This window comes from Hippopotamus amphibius, chromosome 7 (assembly GCF_030028045.1).
Source record: "Hippopotamus amphibius kiboko isolate mHipAmp2 chromosome 7, mHipAmp2.hap2, whole genome shotgun sequence".
Taxonomy (NCBI): Eukaryota; Metazoa; Chordata; class Mammalia; order Artiodactyla; family Hippopotamidae; genus Hippopotamus; species Hippopotamus amphibius.
The window spans coordinates 10,417,545-10,443,144 of record NC_080192.1 but is presented as its reverse complement, the minus strand read 5'-3'; the positions used below and the strand labels follow the sequence as shown (position 1 = coordinate 10,443,144).

At 55.9% G+C, this 25,600-nt stretch overlaps 1 protein-coding gene across 3 annotated transcripts in view; it reads left to right on the top strand.

Annotated features, from left to right (window-relative positions):
* TRIOBP (TRIO and F-actin binding protein) overlaps nucleotides 1–20,490 on the top strand; it is a 57,628-nt gene extending 37,138 nt beyond the window's left edge. For 2 of the 3 annotated variants that reach the window (XM_057742177.1, XM_057742178.1), the window contains 13 exons: nucleotides 1,895–1,951; nucleotides 4,545–4,613; nucleotides 4,736–4,825; nucleotides 5,211–5,320; nucleotides 6,807–7,332; nucleotides 7,986–8,096; nucleotides 13,503–13,650; nucleotides 15,372–15,474; nucleotides 16,054–16,213; nucleotides 16,292–16,405; nucleotides 17,387–17,473; nucleotides 18,222–18,385; nucleotides 19,779–20,490. In XM_057742177.1, coding sequence (XP_057598160.1) covers nucleotides 1,895–1,951; nucleotides 4,545–4,613; nucleotides 4,736–4,825; nucleotides 5,211–5,320; nucleotides 6,807–7,332; nucleotides 7,986–8,096; nucleotides 13,503–13,650; nucleotides 15,372–15,474; nucleotides 16,054–16,213; nucleotides 16,292–16,405; nucleotides 17,387–17,473; nucleotides 18,222–18,383 — 1,737 coding nt within the window. In that variant the 3' untranslated portion in view covers nucleotides 18,384–18,385; nucleotides 19,779–20,490. Of the gene's footprint in view, nucleotides 1–1,894; nucleotides 1,952–4,544; nucleotides 4,614–4,735; nucleotides 4,826–5,210; nucleotides 5,321–6,806; nucleotides 7,333–7,985; nucleotides 8,097–8,242; nucleotides 9,235–13,502; nucleotides 13,651–15,371; nucleotides 15,475–16,053; nucleotides 16,214–16,291; nucleotides 16,406–17,386; nucleotides 17,474–18,221; nucleotides 18,386–19,778 lie in introns of those variants that run through there. The other variant, XM_057742179.1, reaches the window with a different exon arrangement.
* The last annotated feature ends 5,110 nt before the right edge of the window (nucleotides 20,491–25,600 follow it).

Here is a 25,600-nt window from a genome sequence, read left to right as displayed (position 1 = left end):
CCAAGTTCACCGCGCCATCTCATGCCTGACGTGGCGTGTGTGCGGGGTGTGTGTACCGGCGTTGCCATGTGTGGCTCATTCAGTTCTCTCACGGAACTTAGGGGAGGGCAGGGCCCCCCCACATTTGCCACATCATGCAGCTGGGCTCAGGGAGGGGATGTGACTTAGGAAGGTCACCGTGACTCCCCTTCCCAGGCAGCCCTCGGGGTCCCAGCCGTCATTCCTGCCCTTCCTCAGCTTCTGGAAGCCCAAGGCTGAGCTCCCAGCTCCGGCTCAGCTCAGCCCGACTGGCTGGGTCATCTGCCCGTCCTTCCCGGGGCCCTCCCCGGTCCGCACAGTGACGCCAGCTCCGTAGTCCATCCCAGAAAGCCTGGCTCCTCAGCGCCGGAAGGTGGGGGTGGGGACTGCCCCCAGAACACAAGAATTTACATCAGGGAGGTAGAGGAGGTCCCCCGTCTACACGTGGACCCAGTGACTTGGTGGCCCTGAGCGTGGCTACCTGTCTTCAGTCTTAGCTTGCAGCCACCCTGGGCAGCTTCCGGCCCACGTGGGGAACAGGGCGGGGACGAAGAGAGAGCAGACAGGGCGTGCACAGCCTGGGGGTTCCCAGGTCTGAGCAGAGCCTGTGTCCCTTCCCTAAGACAGGTGTGCGGGGAGGGGCTGAGACGCAGGGGTGGGGCTGCTGGCCTGCGGAGATCTGGGGCCCTGGTCCCAAGGCCCACGGCTGGGGATGGCTCAGGTTGTCCAGGCTGCTGGCCCGAGCCTCTCTCAGCCCTCTTCCTCCACCTGAGGAAGAGGAGAATGGGGCTTCCTGGCAGGAAGGAGGGTCCGGGGAGGTGGCCAGGTCAGGTGGCTCCAGTTTCCAGGTTTCTAGCCGCTGTTGTCATCGCCGCCACCCCCCTTCCTGAGCCGTGCCACCCGCTCCCTCCACGCAACCAGACACCTTGGCCCGGTGAGGCTGCGATGCAGGTGCTGATAGGTGGGCTCAGAGCCATGGCAACAGGTGGCCGCCTCCTCCCTGCCCGTCTGCCTGGCCTGCCAGTGGGCAGGAGCGGAGACTCTGCGGGGGGACCGGGACGAGAGAGGTCTCCCCAGCAGGCAGGGAGGGTCTGTGGATAGGCCTGGCCAGAGAAAATGCCCAGATGAGCAGTCTTGTCATCCAGGGCTGGGTGGGGGGACCTAGCTCACAGGCCCCCGTGGAACATGCTACAGCTGGGAGCCCGCAGAGCCTGGGGCCGTGCCCCCCTGGGCAGCACTCGGCAGGTAGGGCTTGCTGGGACTGAGGTACCATCTCCCTGGCCCTTCCAGAGATCTAGAGGGGTTCAGGGGGTCTCTGACCACAGCCTGGGCTTGGCTTCACCTTTCACGATCTCCAGGAGACAAGGGAAGGGCGGGGCTGGATGGACCATGGGAGTGGGTCAGGGATGGGTAGGAGCATTAAGGCATTTTTCCTGCCGGGCTACTTGGGTCTCATCAGCGAGAAGAACCGGATGGTTTGCTCAGCTCTGCTGGTCTGGCCTGTCCTCTGAGCTCTCTAAGGGTCCCTTTTTACAGGCAGTGTTCTCTCCCCCTCATTCTCCCTGTCCCACTCTCTGGTGAGGAAGCAGGCTGGTGGGAGGGGAGCTCAGGGATCTGTGGTGGATGGCAAGTCACCAGCCCACCTCTCAGAGAATCTCAGAGACTGCCAGATGTTCGGGAAAGGGACCAAGGCTGCCCTAGTGGCTGGGGAGCCTGCCTGGATTTGGGGGGCTGCCTGGGCCCTTAGCCCTCCCTCCTGGCTTCCTAGGACCTCACTCTTATAGGATTTGGGGGTGGGATGGGCAGCCGTCCTTCTTCCCTAGGCCCTTTTGGTCCTCCCTGGGCCTGACTCATCTACCCCCTCATCTCCCCATAGCCTGATCTGCTCAATTTCAAGAAGGGATGGATGTCAATCTTGGACGAGCCTGGAGAGGTAGGAGGGCTGAAGCGGGGGCGGGGGGGAGTGGGGGTGCTGCAGGACCATGTAGGGTCCTGGGGGCAGCCCAGGTGGCAGAGCTGCTTCTCTGGCCTGTCCAGCCTTCTAGAGACCCTGGCTTCTGGGTGGACAGGGTAAGGGTGGGGGCTGGAGTGGGAGCCCTGAGGGCGGTTGGAAAGAAGGCCTTGGGCTGTGGGGTCGGGTGGCAGAGGCCGCTAGTCACCTCAGCCTCTTGGAGCAGTCTGCGGTCTGTAAAGGTCACCAGGGATGGTAGCCTCCTGGCCCTTCACGCCCTCACCCTATCCCCTCCTCTCACCAAGAGCCCCTTCGCCCTCCCACCTCTTGATGACCTTGGCTGGGTATCCAAGGGTCTGGGAGGGAAGGGTTCACAGAGATCATCTGGCCTGAGACACGTACAGATTCCCAGAGACTCAGCCTCGCTGCAGCTCCCCCCAACCCTGGGAGTGGGGCTCAGAGCACATTTCTTGAAATCCCACCAACCCGGGGCCCCATTGGGCGAGTCACAGCTTCCTCTGGCCTCAGTGGCCTCATCTGTGAAGTGGGCATGCTGGATAGTGATAGTTCTTTCCAGGGTAGATAATGAAGTCACAGGGGTCAAGCGTGTAAAGGGTCCCACACAGCCCCCAGTGCCAGCTTAGGCCCCCGCTAATAACCCTTCCCTTTCTTGAAGGTGTGCATCTTTAGAACCAGAAGGGACAGTAGCCTTTCACCGGCTCTACCCTTCTGGCTGCCAAGCTGGAGCTGGAGCTGGCTTCCTGCCCACCCAGCCTGGGAGGGGACGTCTCCCTGCCCGGGTCCTGCATGCGCCCGTGGCTTGGGTCTGTGTGCAGCCCGCATGCCGGGGAGGGCATGGAGCCAAAGGGAATCTCATTGTGTTTCCTACCCACATGCTTTATTCCCTCCAGCCCACAGCCTTCCGTACCCGCTGCCTGCTCACCAGTCCTCTGGTGGCTGGGCTCCAGGCTCACACAAGGCCGGGCACCCTGCCAGTGACCCTTCACAGCCTCCCCACCCAGGGTCTCTGGAGGGCAGAGATTATGGGCTCCACCCAGAACTGGCTGTTACTCATTCTCTTTCACAGGGTTTTGGAATGTCCGAGCTGGAAGGGCCCTGGGAGTTCAGCCAGCCCATCCCCTCGGTGGACAGACAGGAGACAGGCCCACAAGGGCTTTGATCTCTTCCAGGCCTAGCAGCACCTTGGGCAAACCCAGGCCTAGCACTTGGGGCACTTCAGGCCCATCCAGCTGCCATCTCAGGCAGTCACTGACTAGGCCTGGAGGGGCCACATTGGGCACAGAACCCCTGCCCCACTTTACAGAGGGACAGTTGTGCTGAGCAGCACCTCGAGCCACTCAGAAGAGCAGGGTGGTTCTAAGAAGGCCAGCTTCTTAGAACAATCCCCAACAACCTGACCCTATGCCAAGTGCCATGAGAGACATTCCAGGGAGGCTTAGGGTCTTATTAGCCCTAATCACAAGTCAGAAAACTGAAGCTCAGAGAGGTCAAGACACTTGACTAAAGACACACAGCTAGCAAGGGATACAATAGTTGTAACCTTGGTCTCTTGGATGCTAAAATCCTGTTTCTTAGGGGAGGCAGTGTGGAAAGAGGTAGAAAATATCATCCTGGCACAACCTCGAAAACTTACCATCTTCTTAAGGAAAGAAAACTAAGTACTTGAAGTAACAAACAACAGATTGGTGATGTGGTGGAGCCCCAGGAGGACACGCACTGACCCTGGCAGTGGGTGGACCTCGACTGGCATTCCAGTGAATGGCCAAAAGGCCAGAGGTGGGCTGAGCTTGGCACTTTCACATCGGGCTGTTCTGATGCCCCCACCCCTCTCTTATGTGTCCTGCCAACCTAACCCCGATTGGAGCTGAGAGAAGCCCACATCATAAATGAACAGATAACGTACTCCCATAGCTGAACACGCATGTAACCAGAACCCAGATCAAGACACAGAATACGACCAGCACCTACATGCTTCTCCCTGGGCCCCCTTCCAGTCCTGCTCTCTGGGAGACTTGTCCTTGGCCACTGGGATGATTGATCCAGGGGTGATTGAAGTTCTGGCCCCTGACTTGGAAGGCAAATGACCTTACACAGGTCACAACCCCTTCCTAGATTGCACTGGGCGGGATGTGCAGGTAGGAGCCTTGGTGATCTTGGCGGGAAGGATCAGGAAGCCTATGGAAGTGTCAACAAATCAGAGAAGGGCTCCCAGAAAGAAAGGGAGGGTGTGGTTACTGAGGAGAAGCTGACCCATTTCACAGATGCTGCCCTCAAGGCTCAGAAAGGAAATGGAGGGGCTCACTTCAAATGGGGATTTTGTGACTCTGCACTGTCCCCTGTCCCCTGCCCTGCACCCTTCAGCAGGGCAGATGAGGGTGCCAGCCCCCTGCTGCAAGCAGAACGGTTGACCTGGCAATGCCCAGGATGCCTGCGGAATGGTGCGTGTGCGCGCGCAGACACACACACACACACACACACACACACACACACACACACACACAGGGTTTCATTCCACACCCCCGCCCACCCACTCACCAGCATCTCTCCTTCACAGTGGAAGAAGCACTGGTTTGTGCTGACTGATTCGAGCCTCAAGTACTACAGAGATTCTACCGCTGAGGAGGTGAGACAACGAAGTGGGATGGCTCCTCCCCCATCAGGTGCCGGGGCACCTCTGGAAGGGGCGTGGGGGGCTCGGGTGGGATCACTGGAGTCCGTGGACCATTGTGAACTCTCCTGCTACAGGCGGATGAGCTGGATGGCGAGATCGACCTGCGCTCCTGCACGGACGTCACCGAATATGCAGTGCAGCGCAACTATGGCTTCCAGATCCACGTGAGCCTGTGGGCGGCTGGGGGGCGGCATTCCTGGAGGGCCCCCTGCAGGAGGTGTTGGGGTGGAGCGGTGGCTCACCAGACTGTCACTCATTTACCTGGGGACTCTGTCCTCAGAGCCAGTCAGAAGTTCTGCTGCCAACACTGAGCATATCTGGGGCAGTCCCGGGTATCACTGGCAGGGCTGTTCGGATGTTGGAGAGATCTTGGAGCTGATGGGGCTCTTCTGAGGCTAGTGGAGCGGAGGTCTTCCATCCTCTGCTTGCCTCCAGGCTCAAGACCTTAGATACCCACCTGGGAGGGAAGGGCACTTCCCTGGGGTCCATAATGGGGAGAGAGCAGTGGGGCTGGCCAGGTGACAACCTACCTGTGGGGTGGACTTGCAGACCAAAGACGCCGTCTATACCTTGTCGGCCATGACCTCGGGCATCCGGAGGAACTGGATTGAGGCTCTGAGGAAGACCGTGCGTCCAACCTCAGCCCCAGATGTCACCAAGTATGTGCCGGGCTGGACCAGGGCCTGGGGGGAGGCACTTACCCCTGCATCCCGAGTGGGTTTCTGGTACTCACCTGAGTGCCCTGTGGCTCTACTTTCTGGGCCTCCGTCTCTCTGTCCACAAAAGAGTGAGAGGGAGAGGGCAGTGGGTATCTGTGACACTCACCCAGAAATACCTTGAGGATTTGAGGTTTGCCTCTTGTCCCTCTCTATCTCCCCGCGTCCTGAAAGGGTGGGGACAGGCCTTGGCTCTTTGGAGAAGATACCAGTGAGTCAAAGGCCTCAGGGGCTGTGTCTGAGCCTGTGTCAGGGAGAGGGCATGGCTACTGAGTCTAGGTAGGGAGCTCGCTCCCTCTGGAGGTCGCTGTGGGTAGTGGGGCCGGAAGGCCGAGGGACCTGGTGGCAGAGCCCCACACGCTGTAAACCCCAGGTGCCCGTGGGGGCTGGGACTGGCAGCTGGGCAGCAGGGACAGAAACATGGTGTTGAGGGGCGCTGAGTGCGAGTCCCCCTGCCTGGCCACACCTTGGCTCGTCAGCCTTAGGCCAGTTGCCATCTGGTCTGAGTTTCACATGCCTCACTGGTCACATCAGGTCTCACGCGAGGATGTGCACGGAGGCCCTTTGTAAACTCTCAGCCCCTGTGTAGCTGGACTGTGATTTAGTATATAGGCTCCGCTGCTATAACAAAGAAACCCCAAACATGGGTTTAAACAAGGAAGAGGTTTATTTCTCGCTCCAGAACAGTCCAGGGTACAGCCCAGACCTGGTGGGGCCGCTCTGTGGCCTTTAGCCCACAGCCTTGCGTCTGGGCCAGAGCACCGCTCCCGTTCTCATGGGTCCCTGCCAGGAGGAGGCCAGGGCATGCCTGGTCATGGAAAGGTGCCACCTCTTGCATGCACTGGGCAGAGTGGAGTCACACAGCCGCGCGCGGCTGCCAGGGATGCTTCCATCTCTGGCCGGGTGACCGCGTACCTAGTATTGCTGTGGAAGAAGAGGGGAGCTGCCACAGTCATCACGAGTCTCTGCAGTTTGTGCTCTGGGCACCTGGAGGTCCCCATTCACCTCACTGGCAGTGACCCTGGGCGTCTCCCCTATTCCCCCGTGAGCCTCTTGAACGCAGGGCCTTGTCTCACGCCACACCCTCAATACTGATGCTTCAGTCACCATTTGCAAAGGGCTTCCTGGTTGCTTTGCACACATTCACTCGCCTAGTCCTCACGTGCCCCCTGTGAGCACCATTGTTTTCCCATGTTACAGATGAGGTGACTGAGGCTCAGAGAGGGAGGCCAGGTGTCCTGGTCCCTCTGCTGGTAAGTGGCGGCGCTGGGATGCCTCCCAGCGTCTGTTAGCGATGAAGCTCTAGTTCTAACCTGCTTCCTCCCCTGGGGTCTGTCCCCGAGCCCTGGGGCACGGGTGGCACTCCAGAAGTGCTTATTTGGGGACCGAGTGGCAAGGTCTCACCTGACATGGTTCTGCTGGCCCCTAGGCTCTCGGACTGCAATAAGGAGAACACGCTGCATGGCTACGGCACCTCAAAAGGCCCCCTGAAGGCGGGGGAGCAGCGGGTGGGCTCTGAGGTCATTGGCCGGGGCGGCCCCCGGAAGGCGGATGGGCAGCGGCCGTCGCTGGACTACGTGGAGCTCTCCCCGCTGACTCAGGGCTCCCTGCAGCGGGCCCGCACCCCGGCCCGCGCCCTCGACCGCCCAGCCAAGCAGGAGGAGCTGGAGCGGGACCTGGCCCAGCGCTCCGAGGAGCGACGCAAGTGGTTTGAGGCCACGGACAGCAGGGCCACGGAGACACTGGCGGGCGAGGGTCCGCGCCGGGGCCTGGGCGCTCCCCTGACCGAGGACCAGCAGAGCCGGCTCAGTGAGGAGATCGAGAAGAAGTGGCAGGAGCTGGAGAAGCTGCCCCTGCGGGAGAACAAGCGGGTGCCTCTCACCGCCCTGCTCAACCAAGGCCGCGGGGAGCGCCGGGGGGCCCCGAGCGACAGCCACGAGGCACTAGAGAAGGAGGTAGGTGGCACAACTGGCTTCTGGGAGCCTCCTCACCCCACCAAGGCCCTTCCTATCCCTGCACTCATGCTACGGCATTTATCTTGCATACCTGCAGTGACGGGGAGCCCACCCCTGAGCCACTGACCCCGCCCCACCAGGCTCCTTATGAACTGGAATCTTCTTTCTTGGACCTTTGGGATTTTTGAGGGTTTTTTTGTTTTTGTTTTTTGTTTGTTTGTTCTTTCCATCTTAGTTCTGTCCTCAGCAACCACAGATAAGGGAAGAGAAGAGAGAGACCATTTATTGAGCACCTTCTGCCTACCAAGCCTTGTCCTAGGCCCTCTTTACCTGCATTGGCTCATGTAATCCTCACAGCAGTCTCATGGTCCCATAGGGTAGGCCTCATCACTGTTTTACTGATGGGAAACTGAGGCTCCAAGATGTTTCCCCTCACCTACACGATGTGGTAAATATCTGTGACCACGGCGTCCCGCTTCCAACCCTGTCGAGCCTTCTCTGGGCCAGCGCTCTCCTGGGTCCCTGACCTGGCCATCCAGGAAACAGCTGGAATGTTCCCCTTGCCCGCATCTCCACACAGGGCCACCTCCTCCCACCATCTCCATCCCTACTTACAGGCCCTCACTGACCTCGCCTCCCCACCCCCACCATAGGTCCAGTCCCTTCGTGCCCAGCTGGAGGCATGGCGTCTCCAAGGGGAGGCTACTCAGGGTGCACCCAAGTCCCAGGAGGATGGCCACATCCCCCCAGGCTACATCTCACAGGTAAGACTGAGGAGCTGTGGTGTGGGGGGTGGGGGCAGGTTTCTGGTTGCTGTGTTTTGAGAAAACAGCTGTTTCTGGGAGTGCTTCCTGTGCACCAGAACCCCTGTGAGGCATCTGACATGCATCATCTCATTTAATCTCCCCAGCGGGTGTCCGTGAGCACTGTGCCCATTTTACCCACAAGGCCACTGAGCTATAAGAGGTTGTATGACTTGCCTGAGGTCAACCGGCCTACAGATGTCAGAGGTGGGATCTGAGCTCGGGTCTGGCTGACTGCAGAGCCTGTGTGTGAGCCCCCATGGGATCCTCTGTACTTAGACCCCTTCTCCTGCCCGTCTGGGGAAGAGGGGCCTGGTGGAGAGTGGGATCCCCTGTGGGCAGGCCCCTGGGCGTCATTCCCTAAACACAGGGAAATCCTGCTCATGCCTGCCAGACCGAGGCCCTGCGCAAGGTGGTCTGCGGGACATGGGCGCCTCCAGTGGCCCTCGAGGGAGGCACAGTCTGCCTAGGACAGCAGTCCTCAACCAGGGCTGATTTTGTTCCCCTGGGGACATTTGGCTGTGTCCAGAGACACTTTTGATTGTTGTGCTTGGGACAACTAGCTCTGCAGAAAAACTACATGTGTGTGTACACACTGACACACTTATATATGTTTATTGTAAATTTTACTGATGTAAAGGATGTTTATCAGTGTGCAACTTACAAATAAAAAAATACATAATACTTTTTCTTGTGAATTCCATATAGCAAATTGATTTTTCTGAGAATGCTTTCATTGATTTTTGCACATGCTCGTATCCACAGCTAGCTGACAAATGAGTGTCATTCTAACACCAGCGTCGGTTGGCATTTTTGTTTGCATCAGTGAGTAAGACAGCAAGACATATGTCACAACTTTACTTGGTCAATGTCATGAGCAACTTCTTTGCTGAGTTAGAGGATAGTTTTCTGTTGATACTATTTGAGAATATTCTTTTAAGAGCATTTCTTGGGTTTTTGTTCCACGTACAACGCAGCGGTCGTAGACAGGGCACGCTTTGAAGTATAATCTGTACTGTCTGTGTTATTAGCTTTTTCTCATCACTTGCTTAAGTCTGGACAATCAACAAAACAATAAATCAAGCCCTGATGTGTAACGTTTACCAGTTTCCATGGTGTAAATACTCTCGGTCTGGCTGATATCCCTAAACACAGAGATGCGAAGCGATGTGCCCGGCGTCATGTGGCATTTCCACCCTACAGATCAGGAGATGTAAATAACCTCAAAGCATAGCTACTAATAAAATGCAGTGAGATAATTGGAAAGTGATGAATTTTGAGTATCAGCTTTGTTTTTTGTTTTTAATATTTATTTATTTATTTATTTATTGGGCTGTGCCAGGTCTTAGTTGCGACACGTGGGTCTTCGTTGAGGCATGCAGGACCCTTTTCTTTTTTTTTTAAAGTTGCATGTGGGATCTAGTTCCCTGACCAGGGATTGAACCCGGGCCCCCTGTATTGGGAGTGCCAGTCTTAGCCACTGCACCACCAGGGAGGCCCCTTGAGTATCAGCTTTGTTTTTAATGTAACTCATTATAAGTTTATATAATTTCTACTAATGGCTACGCTAACTAACCGCTCCGCAGAATTTAAAATTTGACAGTCGGTTGCTCCTAGCCAGCACTCGCTTGCCTGAAGTAAGAAGAAATGCTGAGCTCCCAGGCTCTGGGCGGGGTACCCTCTAGAAGTTCCAAGGGGGCGCGGGGCTCTGAGGAAGTCTTCCTGGATCTGTGGGTGGGGGCGTGGACTGCAGCAGGAGGCGGAGGGCTGGTGGGTGCCTATCGTGGAGACCCCCGCCGCCAAACCAAGGAGCTGGGATCGCATCCCACACACCTGAGGAGGTTTGGGGTCTGACAGCGGCATTGGGCAGGTGGGATTGGAGTGGAGGGGGCTTGGGAGGGGGCAGGGCCAGTGTCGGGAGCTAGGGTGGTGCTGAAGGAGAGAGGGATGTAGGAGGGCGTGTGGAGGGAGGTGAGCTTAAGGCGGGGCCACTGCCCGGAGGACGTCAGAGGGGAGTGGCTGGGAGTTGGGGCTGCTGTGTAAGGCCAGTGGCCACCTGGGGCGGAGTGGTTAATGGAACGTTCAGCTGAAGGGAAATCAGGGCCAAGGCGAGTTGGGATGTGTTGTGGAGGGTGAGCTTGGGGGTCACCTGACATGGGGAGGGGGAAAAGGGAGGACCCAGTGTTGTCAGGGCTCCCTTGAGGCCAGAGGAAGACGGGACATCTCTAGACAGGTTGGGGTCCAACAGTACCACCTGAGGCATCTTGGTGACCTCAGAGACCCCACCCAGAGGGCTTCAGACTGTGTTCTGTGGAGAGTCCATTCTGGGTGGGCCCATTCACAGCCACCAATATCAGAGCAGCTCGGTCCTTGTCCATTTTACTATTAGAACCTGCATTAGATTCCCTTTGGAAGAAGGTTTCTGTCGCTAAAATGGCATTCAGAAAGCACCGCTCTGACTTCTCAGCTTACAGATGGGGAAACTGAGGCCCAGAGAGGGGACGAGACCTTCGAGCTGGCGGCAGACCGGTGTCTAGAGTCCAGGCTCTCTGGTCCCCAGGCACCCGCTGGGCACCCCGAAGCTGTCAGCATTTCATGCTGTTCGGTTGGGATGGGCAGGGGGAGCAGGTGAAGTGGGGGGTGAAAAGGGCCTAATGGGGAACAGCCCAGGCTGGGGTGGGGGAGGCTCCAGGGAAGAGGAGCTGAGCCATGTGAGCCCCTCAGGCCCCGGAGGAGGCAGCTGGAGAGTCAGTGGACCCTGAAGAGGTGACAGCGGGGGAGGGATTCCCCAGCCTGGCATCTCAGGCCGAGCGGGCACCCCTCGTCCAGTTTGTGGGGCTTGCCACCACAGGACAGCAGCCAGCGGGCCTGGGACTTCGGTGCCTACTACAGTGGGGGCCACAGGCACGCCTTTATCTACTTTGGTCCATGTCGGAGGTGGCAGCCGACACGTTGGGCCCTCGGGAAGGCAGCTCAGAGGGAGCCGCACCTGGCCTTCGAGAAGCACCCCCTCGTTCCCACCTCCTGACATCAGCCTGCGGACACCCTATTGGCTGCCAGGTCTGCCTGCCTGATCTAGCCCTTTAAGAACGGCAATCCCATCTCCCATAGTGCTCCAGTCTCTACAGGTGGACAGTCTGTACAGGTGGGCACTGGCTTACCTTAGGGACCCTCGTGAGTTGGTCTTAGGGGTCTGTTTTACAGATGAGGAGACTGAGGCTGAAGGAGGGGAAAGGGCTTGTTCAAGTTCACTCCATGGTACAGCCAGGACTAGGACCCCGTCTGTGGAACTCCAAAGCCATGTTCTGTTGCCCTATCTAGGGGGACACACAGAGGACAGGCACAGAGGCTCAGTGGGACAGGGGTCCCCTGCCCACCCCTCAGAACACCTGGACGCAGGGGATCTGGCCCTTGCGCTTCCCCCAGACTGGCCCATGCAGCCCCCAGATGTGGCAGATGTGGCTGCTGGTGAGGTGGGGGTCAGTCCCCACTGGCCGTGAGGTCTCCTGTGGCATGGGGGAAAATGCAGCCTCTTCTCTGGCCCTCCATGCCTCAGTTTCTTCCTTGACTCTTCACCTTCCCTTTTTCATGATCTTAAATATTTTTAATTATATAAGAAATATGTTTACATTTTCAAAAATAATTCAAACAAATCAAAAGGTTAGAAACAAACATGCGAAGCCCCCCTTCCCCTGCCCGCTCCCAGTCACCTTGGTTACCATTTGAGCACATCTATATAGTTTCCTGTTGCAGCTGTAATGAATTACCACAAACATAAGTAACGTGAATTTATCATCTCATGGTTTTGTAGGGTAGAAGTCTAACATGGGTCTCGCGGGGCTAAAATTCAGGCATCCACAGGACCTCCCTTCCCTGGTCTCTGGGGAGGCTGTTTCCTCACCTTTTTCAGCATCTGGTAGCCGCCTGCACTCCTTGGCTCATGGCCCCTTCCTTCATCTTCAGAACCTGCGAAGGAGAGTCAAGTCCTTCTCACTACCCACTGTGCTCCTTCCGTAGTCCCTTCGCCCTCTCCCTCTGCTCCCCTGCCTCCTCTTCCACATCCAGGGACCCTGTGATTACTTTGGGCTCAGAGGATAATCTGGGATAATTTCCCTATTTTAAGCTCAGCTGATTAGCAATCTCTGTTCCCCTCAGCCATATAAGGTAACATATTCACAGCTTCTGGGAGTAGGATGTGGACATCATTGGGGGACCATTACTCTACTTTCCACAGACTCCTTCCATTCCTTTTTCTGTGTTTTTACGTGCATGTACTCAGACCTACAGCTCTTAAGTATTTTGTGTCCGTGACTGGGGTCACACCATGTGTATTGTCAGAAACCAGCTTTCAGCACCTAATTTTTGGGACACCTTTCTACAGCAGTCCACGTGGGCAGCTCTTTCGGTAGCTGCCTGGATCCTTTGTAAAGTTCAGTCCCATAATTTATTTAAGGGCTTCCCTGTTAGGTTTTTAGATTATTTCCAGTTTTCATCTGTTATCAACCTTGCTGCAGGGAATACCCTTGTTCAGAGTCTTTGGACATGTGTGACTTTCTGTGGGGTCATTCCTTGGAGTGGACCGGCTAGGTAAAGGGGTCACTAAAATTTGATGATGCCACCAAAGTGCCCTCCACGCACCCGGTCACAGCTGGCTCTCCCAGTAGTGGGTGTTATCAGTCGTATAAAGACTTGCCAGTCTGGTCTACACAGCCCCATTTTGTGATGTCATCAATTTCAGCTGACCTACTCATCACCTGCCACAAGTCTGGCCCTGGCCCAGACCCCGGGGACTCCGAGCTGGATCACATCTTCCTTGTTTTGGGGGAGTTTATGATCTGGCAGAAGCAGAGCCTTTGGAGGCAGGGGAGAAGCTGCCCAGAGTCAGAGCTGGGAGGATTTTTAAGCCGGGCTGCAGGCCAAGTTGAATTAACCAGGAAGAGAAAGTTGTAAAAGAACGTACCAGGCAGTGAGAATAAATGAGCTAAAGCTCAGAGGTGTGAACATGCCTTGAATTGGTGTTTGGTTGGTTTTTTTGTGTTTTTTTGTTTGTTTGTTTTAAATAAGTAACTCTGTGGTTTCTTGGTCGGGGAGGGCCAACGATGAGGCCACCAGGGTCAGACACTGGAGCAGGGACTTCGCTCCATGGGATGGGGAGGTTCAGAAGGGTCTGAAGCAGGAGAATGGGTGAGGTTTGTGGATGGCGGGGAGCAGGGGCAGATACAGGCTGATGATGCCAGGGTCTTGAGGGAGGTAGTGAAGCCTGGACCAGGGCAGGCCTGCCCCTGAGGCTTCTTACCTCAGACTGGGAAAGAGCCACCATCCAGGCAGTGGAGGCAGCCCCGTGACTGCCTGGCCTCCCACACACAGGAGGCATGCGAGCGCAGCCTGGCGGAGATGGAGTCTTCGCACCAGCAGGTGATGGAGGAGCTGCAGCGGCACCACGAGCGGGAGCTGCAGCGGCTGCAGCAGGAGAAGGAGTGGCTCCTGGCCGAGGAGACAGCGGCCACAGCCTCAGGTGAGGTCCCTGGGCAGGAGTGGCACAGCGGGGCCCGGCCCCTTGAGCCTCCAAGCTGAGGCTCCTCCTGACTGGATTCAGGAAGCCTTTAAATAAGAGGTGAGGATCTGGATGCCAAACTTGCATTGAGGGTCAGAAGCCCCTAGATCTGGCCTCTAACCCTACTTGTGAAGGGGAAATCGAGGCAATAAAAGACTCCCCCCCCCCCCCCCCCGCCACTCACAGACCATAGATTGCAACTCCTCTCCATCAGGGGCCTGTGGCCGCTGGGAAGCCCACCTCAAGCGACACACGTGCACTGAGCTCCAATTCCACACCCAGGCCTGTGCTGTGTGCTGGGGAGAGACCGCTGAGCCACAGACCTTGCTCTCATAGCAGTGATGACTCACTGGGAGTGTGGGCCAGACCCCGGGGAGAGCAGGGAAAGGTGTGAGCATTTACCAAGCCCCGTTACCCATGTGAGCAACCTTAGTCCTTGCAGTGCCCGAGGGAGTGAACCCATTTCACAGATGAGGAAACTGGAACTCAGAGACGTTAGCAACTTGTCCTAGATGGCATAGCTTGGAGGTGGCAGAAGCTGAAGTTGGAACCCAGAGCACTCTAAGTACAACGCCATGCTCTGAACCCTTCCCTCTGCTCTCCCAAGTCAGATACAGGAATGCCCGAGAAGCTGGCCAACTCTCCCTCTGTCCCCTGCCCACCTGCCATGTGTGCCTGGCACATCCGAAACACTTCCGTGGGGTTTGCAGAATAATGGAAATGATGAAAGAGCCACATGAACTTAACCATCTGCCCGTGCTTCAAGCAGTCAAGCCCAGGGCCCCTCATTCCAAACCCTGGAGTCAGTGCGTTTTGCATTTTAGGAAGATGACCCAGTGTGTAATTAACTGTCCTCCCCAGCAGGGTCTGGGCTTCACCCTGAAATCTAGCACTAAGGTTCTGGCAGTGAAATTTCTCAAAGTCTCGTGTAAGTGGGATAGTAATGGCCACAAGAAGCCTTGTGTCCGTTCAGGCTGGGGCTTGCCACCGGAAGCATCATGAAACACTTTTGGTGTTCAGAGCTTTTGGATTTTGGAATTAAGCGTAAGACCATGAATGAGGGTTTGTTTACTCTTTGTAAAACCCTGTGTGAGTGTCAAAAGAAACTCGGTCCTTGGGGGCTCACAGCCTGAAAATAAACCAGTGGGAGCCAGTGTCTGAGTACTGACTCTGTGCCACGCATTGTTCTGCACGCTCTACGCGTCTCCTAATAACCCGTGAGAGGGTGCATCCCTGTTTTCCAGATAAGGAATACAAGGCACGGGGGGGTTAAGTCCCCTGCACAAAGTCACACAGATTTGTACCAACTGCAGAGCCTGCATTCTTGACCAGTAGGCGGGGCCAGACAGATGGACCTTGTGAAAGAATCTTCCAGGCTCTGCAGGGAGGACTGGGTGGGGTCTTACCCAGAAATCACTAACAACAAGAGGTACCAGTGGTCAGACACTGAGGTGTCTCTCCAGCAGGGTCCATCAGACAGGGACTGTCATCTTCCCTTGATAAACAGGCTCAGAGAGGCTGAGCAGGTTACCCAAGACCACTCAGTCTATGACACAGCCCAGCCCAGTGTTCTTTGCGTACCAATCTCTGCTCTTGTCTCCATGTGGAGTCTTGGAGGAGGCGGAGCTCATTGCTGCCGACCCCTCCCCAGTCTCCCTTCCACCTCTCTGCCCTGCTTCCAGCCATCGAAGCCATGAAGAAGGCCTACCAGGAGGAGCTGAGCCGGGAGCTGAGTAAGACACGGAGTCTCCAGCAGGGCCCGGATGGCCTCCGGAAGCAGCACCAGTAAGATGGCAATTGGGCCCTGCAGTCTAGGAACAGGGCCTCCCTCTGAGCCAAGGGCCCAGCTGTCCACCCTGCTGGTTATGAGTGGGGGACCTGAGCTGAGACCCCTGGCAGGGGGCTTGTCACTTTACCCCCAGCTGAGACTCCTGCTCCAGTCACATGGCACAGGGAGCAGAAGCAGCGGGGCCTCAGCCAGACCCCCATGCCCCTGCACATGACAGTTCTCAGGCCCCTTCTTGTCTAGCCAGTCTCAGTCTCCACCCTCCTCTTCCCCATTTTAGTGTCCCCTTGAGCTGGGCGACAGTATCAGCCAGTAGGTGCCCCTCTGCCACAGAATGCAATTCTGGGATGTTGGGCCTGTGGAGGCTTTAGAGATGGGCTCCTCCAAACCCACTGCCTCATAGAGGAGGCGCCTGCAGCCCAGAGAGGCTGTCACCTGTTTGCAGCCCCAAAGTGGGCTGAAGGCAAAATGAGGGCGGGAGCCAGGAGTCCTGAATTGCTTTGAGTCTGTGTTACCTGACCAGCTTGGCTGAGGGCAGGAGAGCCCGGGCCATCCTTGCCCTCCTCCTCCGCGGGCAGGTCAGACGTGGAGGCGCTGAAGCGGGAGCTGCAGGTGCTGTCAGAGCAGTACTCGCAGAAGTGCCTGGAGATCGGGACCCTGACGCGGCAGGCGGAGGAGCGCGAGCACACGCTGCGGCGCTGCCAGCAGGAGGGCCAGGAGCTGCTGCGCCACAACCAGGTGGGCCTGGCCCCCCGGGGGTGGGGGCGGGGCATGGGCATCCTGGCACCCCTGCACTGACCATCCCACCCCTCCCAGGAGCTGCACGCCCGCCTGTCCGAGGAGATTGACCGGCTACGCAGCTTCATCGCCTCCCAGGGCACCGGCAGCGGCTGCGGGCGCAGCAGCGAGCGGAGCTCCTGCGAGCTGGAGGTGCGCCCACCCTCATGCCAGGCCACCCAGCTGGTTCCTAGGGCCTGGGCGTGGGGAGGGTATCCGAACTGGCTGGGTCTGTCCTGCAGGGGGGAGAGGACAGGGCAGCTCGGAAGGACACCTGCTGTGCACTCAGCACTGCTGGGCTGGCTGGGTGAAAGCCCTCCCGCGGTGGGTCCTGCCTCCCACCTGCTGTGTGAGCACGGCAGGTCCCCTCACCTTTCTGAGTCCCAGTGGCTCATCTGTAAAATGGGGCTAGCACCTCCCTTACTGGGAGAAGCCAGAGAGAGAAAATGTGTATGTGATCCTAGAACCAGCCTAGTCTTTTGTTGTATTTAACAAAAATTTATATACAGCTTTATTTTACTCTGTGCATGGCACTTCTGTAAGTCCTTATATCAGCTAATTGATTGAAGCTTCCTAACAGTCCTATGAGAAAGACACGGTTACTGTCTGCATTTTATAGGTGAGGAAACTGAGACACAGGGAGGTCAAGTACCTTCCCCAAGGTCACATGGCTAATCAGTTTCGGAGCTGGGATTTGAACCGGGCAACCTGGCTCCAGAGTCTAAGCTTTTAAGCCTCCCTTGTCCTGGCTGAACCTGTCTCCTTCTTGGTCAGGTCTGGATAGCAGTACCTGCTCATCGAGGTTTGGGGAGGGGTTAATGAGGAAGCCCAGCCCTCTCTGGTTCACAGCAGGGCCACACTGTAGCTTCTTTTCATGCTCTGCCCTCAAGTTGAGGGCCTGGCACTGTGCTGAAGCCACAGCAGAGGTGACCATAAGACACCCACTCACATGGTATGGACGGGGTGAGAGAGCAAGGAGAAATCAGAGAGGGCTTCCTGGAGGAGTCTGCCTCTGGGGACAGTGGGTCTTGGTGCAGTTTGGGCGCTGAGGCAGAAAGAAACCAGGCATGGGGCGTGGTGGGCCACGGTAGCTCTGGCCTCTGGCCCTGGGTCAGCCTGGCACCCTGACCACAGGTGCTGCTGCGAGTGAAGGAGAACGAGCTGCAGTACCTGAAGAAGGAGGTGCAGTGCCTCCGGGATGAGCTCCAGATGATGCAGAAGGTGAGTCCTGGCTGGCTGAGGTGGGCTGTCGGCGAGGTGGGGAGCCCCTGGATCCAGCTGTGCCCCATCCTGTGAGCACCTGCTCTGTGCTGGCCCCTCCTGGCCTCGTCAGGCACCTCCTCCACATAGGTGTCACTATTCCCATTTACAGACAAAGAAACTGAGGCTAAGAAAGCGTAAGTGACTTGCTCAAGGCCACACTTGCTTTTATTTATTCAGAAAATACTTACAGAGCATCTACTGTGTGCTCAGCCCTGTGCTGGGTGCTGAGTGACCGCCGTGGACAAGAGCAAAACCTCTGCCTGTGTGGGGCGTGCATTCCAATGAGGGATAAGCCGTGTTGCTGGGAGTAGGGGGCCGTGATTCGGAGCTCAGTCTGGCCCACCCTCGGTGCTGTGTCCTTGTGTCTTTGACGCCCCCCGCATGTTGGTGGCTCTGAAACATGTGTGAGCCAGACTTGTGGAAGGGGCCCAAGCCCTGGGCCAGGCTGCCCTGGTTCTCCTCCCAGAGCCCTGCTATGTGGGCTTGGACAAAAGCTTCACCTCCCCGAGCCTCAGCTCTCATCCGGGATGGGATGAAAATGGCGCTGAAACCTGTGTCCCTGGGTGGAGCTGGGGGCCATCTAGGGGGGCCACCTGGAGGGAAGAAGCCATAGGGGCCGTAGAGGGGCCTGGCTGCTTTGTGCTGGCAGGTGGGCAGGGCCAGGAAGGAGGGCTTCGTGCCCTCACAGGCCCTGCCTGCCCCCCAGGACAAGCGCTTCACCTCGGGAAAGTACCAGGACGTGTATGTGGAGCTGAACCACATCAAGACGCGGTCAGAGCGGGAGATCGAGCAGCTGAAGGAGCACCTGCGCCTGGCCATGGCTGCCCTGCAGGAGAAGGAGGCCGTGCGCAACAGCCTGGCCGAGTAGAGGTGGGCACTGTGGGGTGGACGGGGGTGAGGCCACGCGGGGCACCGGGCCTGGAGGTGTGAGCTCACGGCTCATCCACTCCTGACTCGCCCTGCCTTTTGGGCCAGGGCACTGCCTTCTCCTGGCTTCCGTACTCCTTTCCGTAAATGGGGACAGTGACACCCGCAACTCCTGGTTGTCGTGGGGATCCGTCAGACTCTGGAGAGACTGCTGTGTAAACTGGAGCGTGTTTCTTCAGGGGTGGGGGGTGAGTTCAGGCTCTGATTATCGCCCCGTCCCTGCCGTGTGACAGGGGCTGCTGATTAGCACGAGCCACAGCTGCAGCCCCAGCAGTTCACGCCCCGGCTCGGGGCTGGCAGTGCCCTAACTGATCTGCCTGGGCGTGGGTGGCAAATCCGGTGTGGCCACCTCCTCATCAGACCCGGCAGCGCAGCACACACCGCTAATCACCCACCGTGTTCCTTCCTCCCGGCTTCACACCCCAGACGTCACTGCAGGCCGTGCTGTGTCCCGCTTCGTCTCACAGTCATCCCTGACTTCGCAGGGTTTGAAACGTTTTTATGATGCCTTTCCTACTGCCCTGTCTACCTGGAGCTTCCTCTTTCTAACACGTCCTAGGGGACTTCCTCAGGCACTCAGGAGAGGCCACCCTGCGGGCCAGGCTCAGGGAGAAGCCCGGAGGAGCAGGTCTGGCCCAGCCTTTGGGGCCGAGAGGCATTGGGAGGACCTGCTGGCCACCCTTGCCTGGCCTAAGCCAGACTCCCCCACTCTTTTTTTTTTTTATTGAAATATAGTTGACTTACAATGTTGTGTTAGTTTCTGGTGTACAGCAAAGTGATTCAATTATATATAGAAATACATACATATATCCTTTTTCGGATTGTTTCTCATCATATTTTGTTATAAGATATTGAATGGAGCTCCCTGTGCTGTACAGTAGGACCTTGTTATTTATTTATTTTATATATAGTAGTTTGTATCTGCTAATTCCAAACTCCTGATTTATCCTCCCCCCCCCACCTCCACTTTCCACTTTGGTAACCGTACGTTTGTTTTCTGTGTTTTGTGAGTCTGTTTCTGTTTTGTAAATGAGTTCATAAGTATCATTTATTTTTAAGATTCCACATAGTGAAACATAAGATATGTCTTTCTCTGCCTGACTTACTCTACTTAGTATGATAATCTCTAGGTCCATCCATGTTGCTGCAAATGGCGTGATTTCATTCTTTTTTGTGACTGAGTAACATTCCATTGTATATGTGTACTTTATCCATTCAACTGTCGACAGGCACTTAGGTTGCTTCCACGTCTTGGCTGTTGTAAATAGTGCTGCTGTGAACATTGGGGTGCATGTATCTTTTCTAATTAGCAGACTCCTCCACTCATGTCTTCTAGGTCCTCGTGGTCCAGCCCTGCTGCAGACCCCCCAGTCCAAGGGGACCAATCACCCTCTTTCCCTGCTGGATGGATGTCAGAAGCCAAGCTTTCTCCCCACCCCTCTGTGGGCCACACGTGCACTCACACCCACCACACACACGCACACACACGCACGCGCGCAAACACACACACACACACACACACACACACACTCTCTGCGTATCTGAGCGCGCCCCTAGCACTGGGTCTTACCTTGCACCTTCTTCAGGATTTTATATGTGAAGAGATTTTTATATAGATTTTTTTTCCTTTTTTTGCCCCCAAAACACTTTATACTTTTTAAAAAGCAGTTCCTGGTGGCATGTGCATCCAGCACTGGCTCCCCCTCTGTCTCCAGCCACCCGCTGGGGCTTCTGGGCCCGTAGCCCCACCGGAGGTCTCACAGAGGCCCAACAGCAGCCTGGGTGGGGTCGGTGCTGGTGGGAGAGGCAGGGAGCCAGCCACCCTCTTCCTGCCCTACCTCCCACTAACTACTTCCTGCCCTGGGGGCACCCACTCCCCGGGACTCTGAATGGAGGGACAGATGGACAGAGGGAGCCGGCAGCTGTCCCCATGGCCGCACCCCCTCCTCTGAGTGGGGGCTGGGTGTGGATCTGCAGGAGCCGCCCTCGTGCAGGCGTTTCCCTCCTGCTCTGTGAGCCTTCTTAACTTAATAAAATGTTCCGGCAGCTCTGGTGTCCTGGATGGTGGCGTCAGGGCCGGTGGTGGAGGTTGGGGGTTTCTTAAAGTGGCTTTACCACCCACAGCCCCCAGCACTCCACCCTTCCTGAAGGGGCAGCATGTGGGCTTCGGAGGGTGGGGTTGAGAATCTGGTTCCTGCACCAGGCTTTGCAGCTCCACGTGGGGTTTGCAGACCAGCAGAAGCAGCAGTGACACCAGGGACCTGGTTAGAAGCACCAAGGCCAGGCCCTGCCCACACCTACTGAGGCAGAAGCTGCACTTTAACACGGCCCCCGAGGGTTCACACACACCTCACTCTGAGAAGCCCTGGAGCAGGTACCAGGCCCCGCCTTGGAGGACCGGAGCTGAGGCTTTGCCCGTGACTGACCTTGGACAAGGCACGCCCTTCTCTGAGAGTCTTAATTTGCTTCTCCATCAAATGGGTACCCTTCAGCCCCAGTCCTATATTGAGGCTGTGCCCAGAGGGCTTGTCCAGCCCTGACAGGGTTGAGGGCGGGGGCAGTAGACGTGGCCACCTCGGGCCACCAGGGCGGGAGGCTTCATCCCTGCTGACTGACTGTGCTGATCATGGCCCCAGGTGGGGCTGGGAAGAGACCCCAGTGCTGAGGTGCTGCCTGTCCAGCCTGGGCTGTCCTATTTGCAGGGCTGTGGCGAAGGTGAGGAAGACGAAGGGAGAACTGGAGCTGCCCCCTGCCCCCCCACTTCCCATCAGCCCTCGGGCACCGCCTCTGGGCTGGGCACTGGGTGTATAGAGTTGAACAAGAACTGGCCCTGCCCCCCACCGAGGCCACAAAAACAGATCACATCAGGTTGGGTCCCAGAAGACTGTGGGAACCCAGAGGAGACCCTCCACCCAGGCCATAGGTCGAGGAGGGTTTTTGGAGGTGGCTTTGGAATATGACTTTTCTAGATGGAAAAGTCAGGAAGGGCATTCTAATTCTAAGGGAACAGCATGAGGAATGCCCTGTGAACCTCCCTGGTGTGTTTAGGAGATGACCCACAGGGGAGTGAGCCTGCGGGGTGTGGGGGAAACGTGCCACATTCCCTTGCCAGTGACGGGTTTAGGAATGAGCGTGGGATGCGTTGCAGTCCAGCCAATGAGATATCAGGTAAAGTGTTGGTTGGGGTGGAGGGCTGGATCGGGTCATCTGGAAAGGTCTCCTTGCTCTTAAAGAGGGGCACAGGGTGAGAATTTCCTGGTGGCCCAGTGGTTCGGACTCCACGTTCTTACTGCCAAGGGCCTGGGTTCAGTCCCAGGTCGGGGAACTAGGATCCCACACGCCGCGTGATGGGGCCAAGTAAAAGCGGGGGGAGGGGGGCCACAAGGAAAGGAGGCCTCTCTCCCAGCTTTTGGACAGTTTTGGGTGAAGTCCCCACGTTGCCACCACGTTGCCTCATTAATATGCTAAAAATGGCCAAGCAGAAAGAAAGAAGAACCAGGACCCCAAGCCATCTAACCACCCAGGCTTGGTGCTTCCCTGCCTCGGGACGTCTTGTCTCATGAGATAAGGAGCATCCCAGGGGCAGCCCCAGGGGCCAGACCGTGGAGTCCGGGGCTCTGCCCATCCTCACCATGCTCCGCTGCCTCCCACCAGCCCTCGAGTCCACTCCTCGGTCTCCATGACTCCCTTAGCCCCACTCGGGCGGGCTGCCGGTGTAGCACCAGGGCGGTGGCATCATCCTCCCCACCCCTCCCCACCTTCCCCTCAGGCAGGGCTGCCTGGACAAGCGCGGAAACCAGGCCAACCTAACAAGAGGCGCCCCGCCTCGGCCGTTTAAAAACAATGAGATGTCACTCCCCACCCCACCCCACTAGACTAGCTCAAATTAACAAAGCTAATGATACCAAGCGTTATAGGATACAAAAAACTGGAATTCTCACAAACTGCTGGTGGGAGCGTACTTGGTACTAGCACTGTGGGGAACTGTTGGCTTTTTGGTTTTGGCCCTACAGAGCAGCACGCGGGATCTTAGATCTCAGAAGTCCCAGCAGTTTCCTATAAAGTTACACACCTACCCTGTGACCTAGCATTTCCACTCCTGCATATACACCCAAGAGAAATGCATGACTAGTACGATAATATTCCTATCAGCCTTACTCATAGTAGCCCAAATCTAAAAACAGTACACACGTTTATCAACAGTAGGGTGAATAAATAAATGGTGGTATATTCATCCATTAGAATACTGCACGGCAATAAAAAAGAATTACTAGGACTTCCCTGGTGGTCCAGTGATTAAGACTCCAGGCTTCCACTGCAGGGGGCACGGGTTCCATCCCTGGTCAGGGCACTAAGATCCCGCATGCTGCGTGGTGCAGCCAAAAAAAAGAAAAAAAATTACTGGTACATGACTAGCACGATGAGTCCTCCAGACATAATGTTAAGTGAAAGAAGCCAGCCACAAAAAGGCCCATGCTGTACGAGTCCATTTATAGGAAGTTCAAGGACAAGCAAAACTGTTACTATGGTTGACATCAGAACAGCGGGTAGGGACTTCCCTGGTGGCGCAGTGGTTAAAAATCCACCTGCCAATGCAGGGGACGCAGGTTCAAGCCCTGCTCTGGGAAGATCCCACATGCCACGGAGTGACTGAGCCCATGAGCCACAACTACTGAGTCCATGTGCCACAACTACTGAAGGCCATGAGCCTCGAGCCTGTGCTCCACAACAAGAGAAGCCACCACAATGAGAAGCCAGCGCACCGCAACAAGGAGTAGCCCCGCTTGCTGCACCTAGAGAAAGCCCGCCTGCAACAACGAAGACCCAATGCAGCCAATAAATAAATAAATAGAAAAAAATAATACACAAAAAAAGAGATAACCTTAAAAAAAAACAAAAAAACACAGTACCTCTGGGCTCCAGGTAGGATGGGGCACATTGACTAGCAGTGAGCATGAGGAACTTTCTGGGGTACCAGAACATACCATATTTTGACCTGGGTAGTGGTCACATGTAAAAATTTACCACTTTGCACTTAATGATTTGTGCATTTGACTGTGTGAATCACATCTAATTAAAAAAAAAAAATCCAGGGTTCCAGCAGGTGCCCAGGTGAGGCTCCTGGGGAAAACCCCAATAACCTGTCACACAGGGAATTTGGCCAAAACCACATGTTTTGGCTGCCAGGTCTGCTCTCCTCAGGCAGCCAGGCATGTACTATGGAAAGAGCACAGGGTGGGGTATCAAACAATCCCATCCGGGTTCAAACCCAAACTGCTGCCTCCAGCAGGCCACGTGAACCTCACGGAGTCACATCCCTCTCTGGGCTTTATTTCCCCATCTCTTTAATGGGGACAATAATGTCTACCATACAGGGTTATCCAGGTATTAAATTACCAACTGTTTCAATGATCTATTGCTGTGCAATCAACTACCATAAACTTAAAAATGGCTTAGAAAAAGTTTTTTAAAGATATTTATTTATTTGCTTGTGCTGGGTCTTAGTTGTGGCAGATGGGCTCCTTAGTTGTGGCATGCAAACTCTTAGTTGCAGCATGCATGTGGGATCTGGTTCCTTGACCAGGGATCGAACCCAGGTCCCCTGCAATGGGAGCATGGAGTCTTAACCCCTGCACCACCAGAGAAGTCCTAGTTTTTTTAATTATCACTCCTGGTCCTGTGGCTGGACGGGGCTCAACTGGGCTGTTCTCTTGCTGTCTGCTTTGCAGTTCCGGTCAGTGGTGCTTGGGCTAGGGTCACCTGAAGGCTCAGCTGCGTTGGACGTCCAAGATGGCTTCTTCACTCATATGTCCAGTGCCTCAGCTGGGTTGAAGGTAACAGCGGGAGGCCACTGGACAGTTCTCTCCCTTTCTCCACGAGGCCACTTCACATGGCTAGCTTGGGCTTCCTCATGGCATGGTGGTCTCAGGGCAGTCTGTAGTCTGACTTCTTACATGGCGGGTCACTTTCCTTAGAGAATTTCAAGTGATGCTGGTGGGATCTACAAGCCTCTTATGACTTAGACCTGGAAGTGCTATGGCACTGCTCTCATCACATTAGTCAAAAACAAGTCACAGGGCAGCCCAGATTCAAGGGGAGGGGACAACCCCTGGGCATGAACGCTGGGGAGTGGTTCACTGGGAACCTACTTTCTTCTCTGTGCTGCTGCTTCTCCTCCTAACTCTGCAGTCTCTCGAGAACGCTCTTCTTCTGCCCAGCCCTCTAATGTTGGGGTTCCCCCGGGTCTGTCCTCAGCTCTCCTGTCTTCACCTTCTATATTTTCTCCTGTGACAAGCTTGGTCTCTGTCTTTGATCTCATGTCTTTGGCTTTTGTCTGTCTCCAGCCCAGACTTTTCTCGGGAGCTCCAGACCTGGGCAGCCTCAGTCTCAAGGCCGCTATCAAGGCCCTGTCTTCCCTCCAGCTTGCTCTTCTTCAGTTAATTACAAGAAGCCACAATCAGCACAGAGGATGCAGCAAACCCAGCCTGGGAGGTCAGGGGAGGCTTCTTGGAGGAGGGGGCCCTAGAGCTGAGCGGGAACTAGCAAGGCTAGGAGGGTGGAGAGAGTATGTCAGGTCAAATGAGCATCACGGTCAAAGGCACTAAATGGGAAAGGAGAGCTCATTCAGGGACAGAGCAGCTGGGTTTGGCTTGAGTCTGGAGTGTGTAGAGGGAGCCAAAGTGAGGCCAGAGGAACAGGCCAGACCTAGAATTCAATCTGCAAGGAGGGTGGGGACCACGCATCCAAGCTCCAGCTTCATCCTTTTTTTTTTTTTAATTTATTTATTTAGTTGAGCTGGTTCTTAGTTGCAGCACATGGGCTCCTTAGTTGCAGCATGCATGTGGGATCTAGTTCCCTGACCAGGGATCGAACCTGGGCCCCTGCATTGGGAGCATGGAGTCTTAACCACTGCACCACCAGGGAAATCCCTCTAGCTTCATCCTTTTTTTTTTTTTTAATTTATTTATTTAGTTGAGCTGGTTCTTAGTTGCAGCACGTGGGCTCCTTAGTTGCAGCATGCATGTGGGATCTAGTTCCCTGACCAGGGATCAAACCTGGGCCCCTGCATTGGGAGCATGGAGTCTTAACCACTGCACCACCAGGGAAATCCCTCTAGCTTCATTCCTTTTTTTTTTTTAAGAATTCTTTTATTATTTA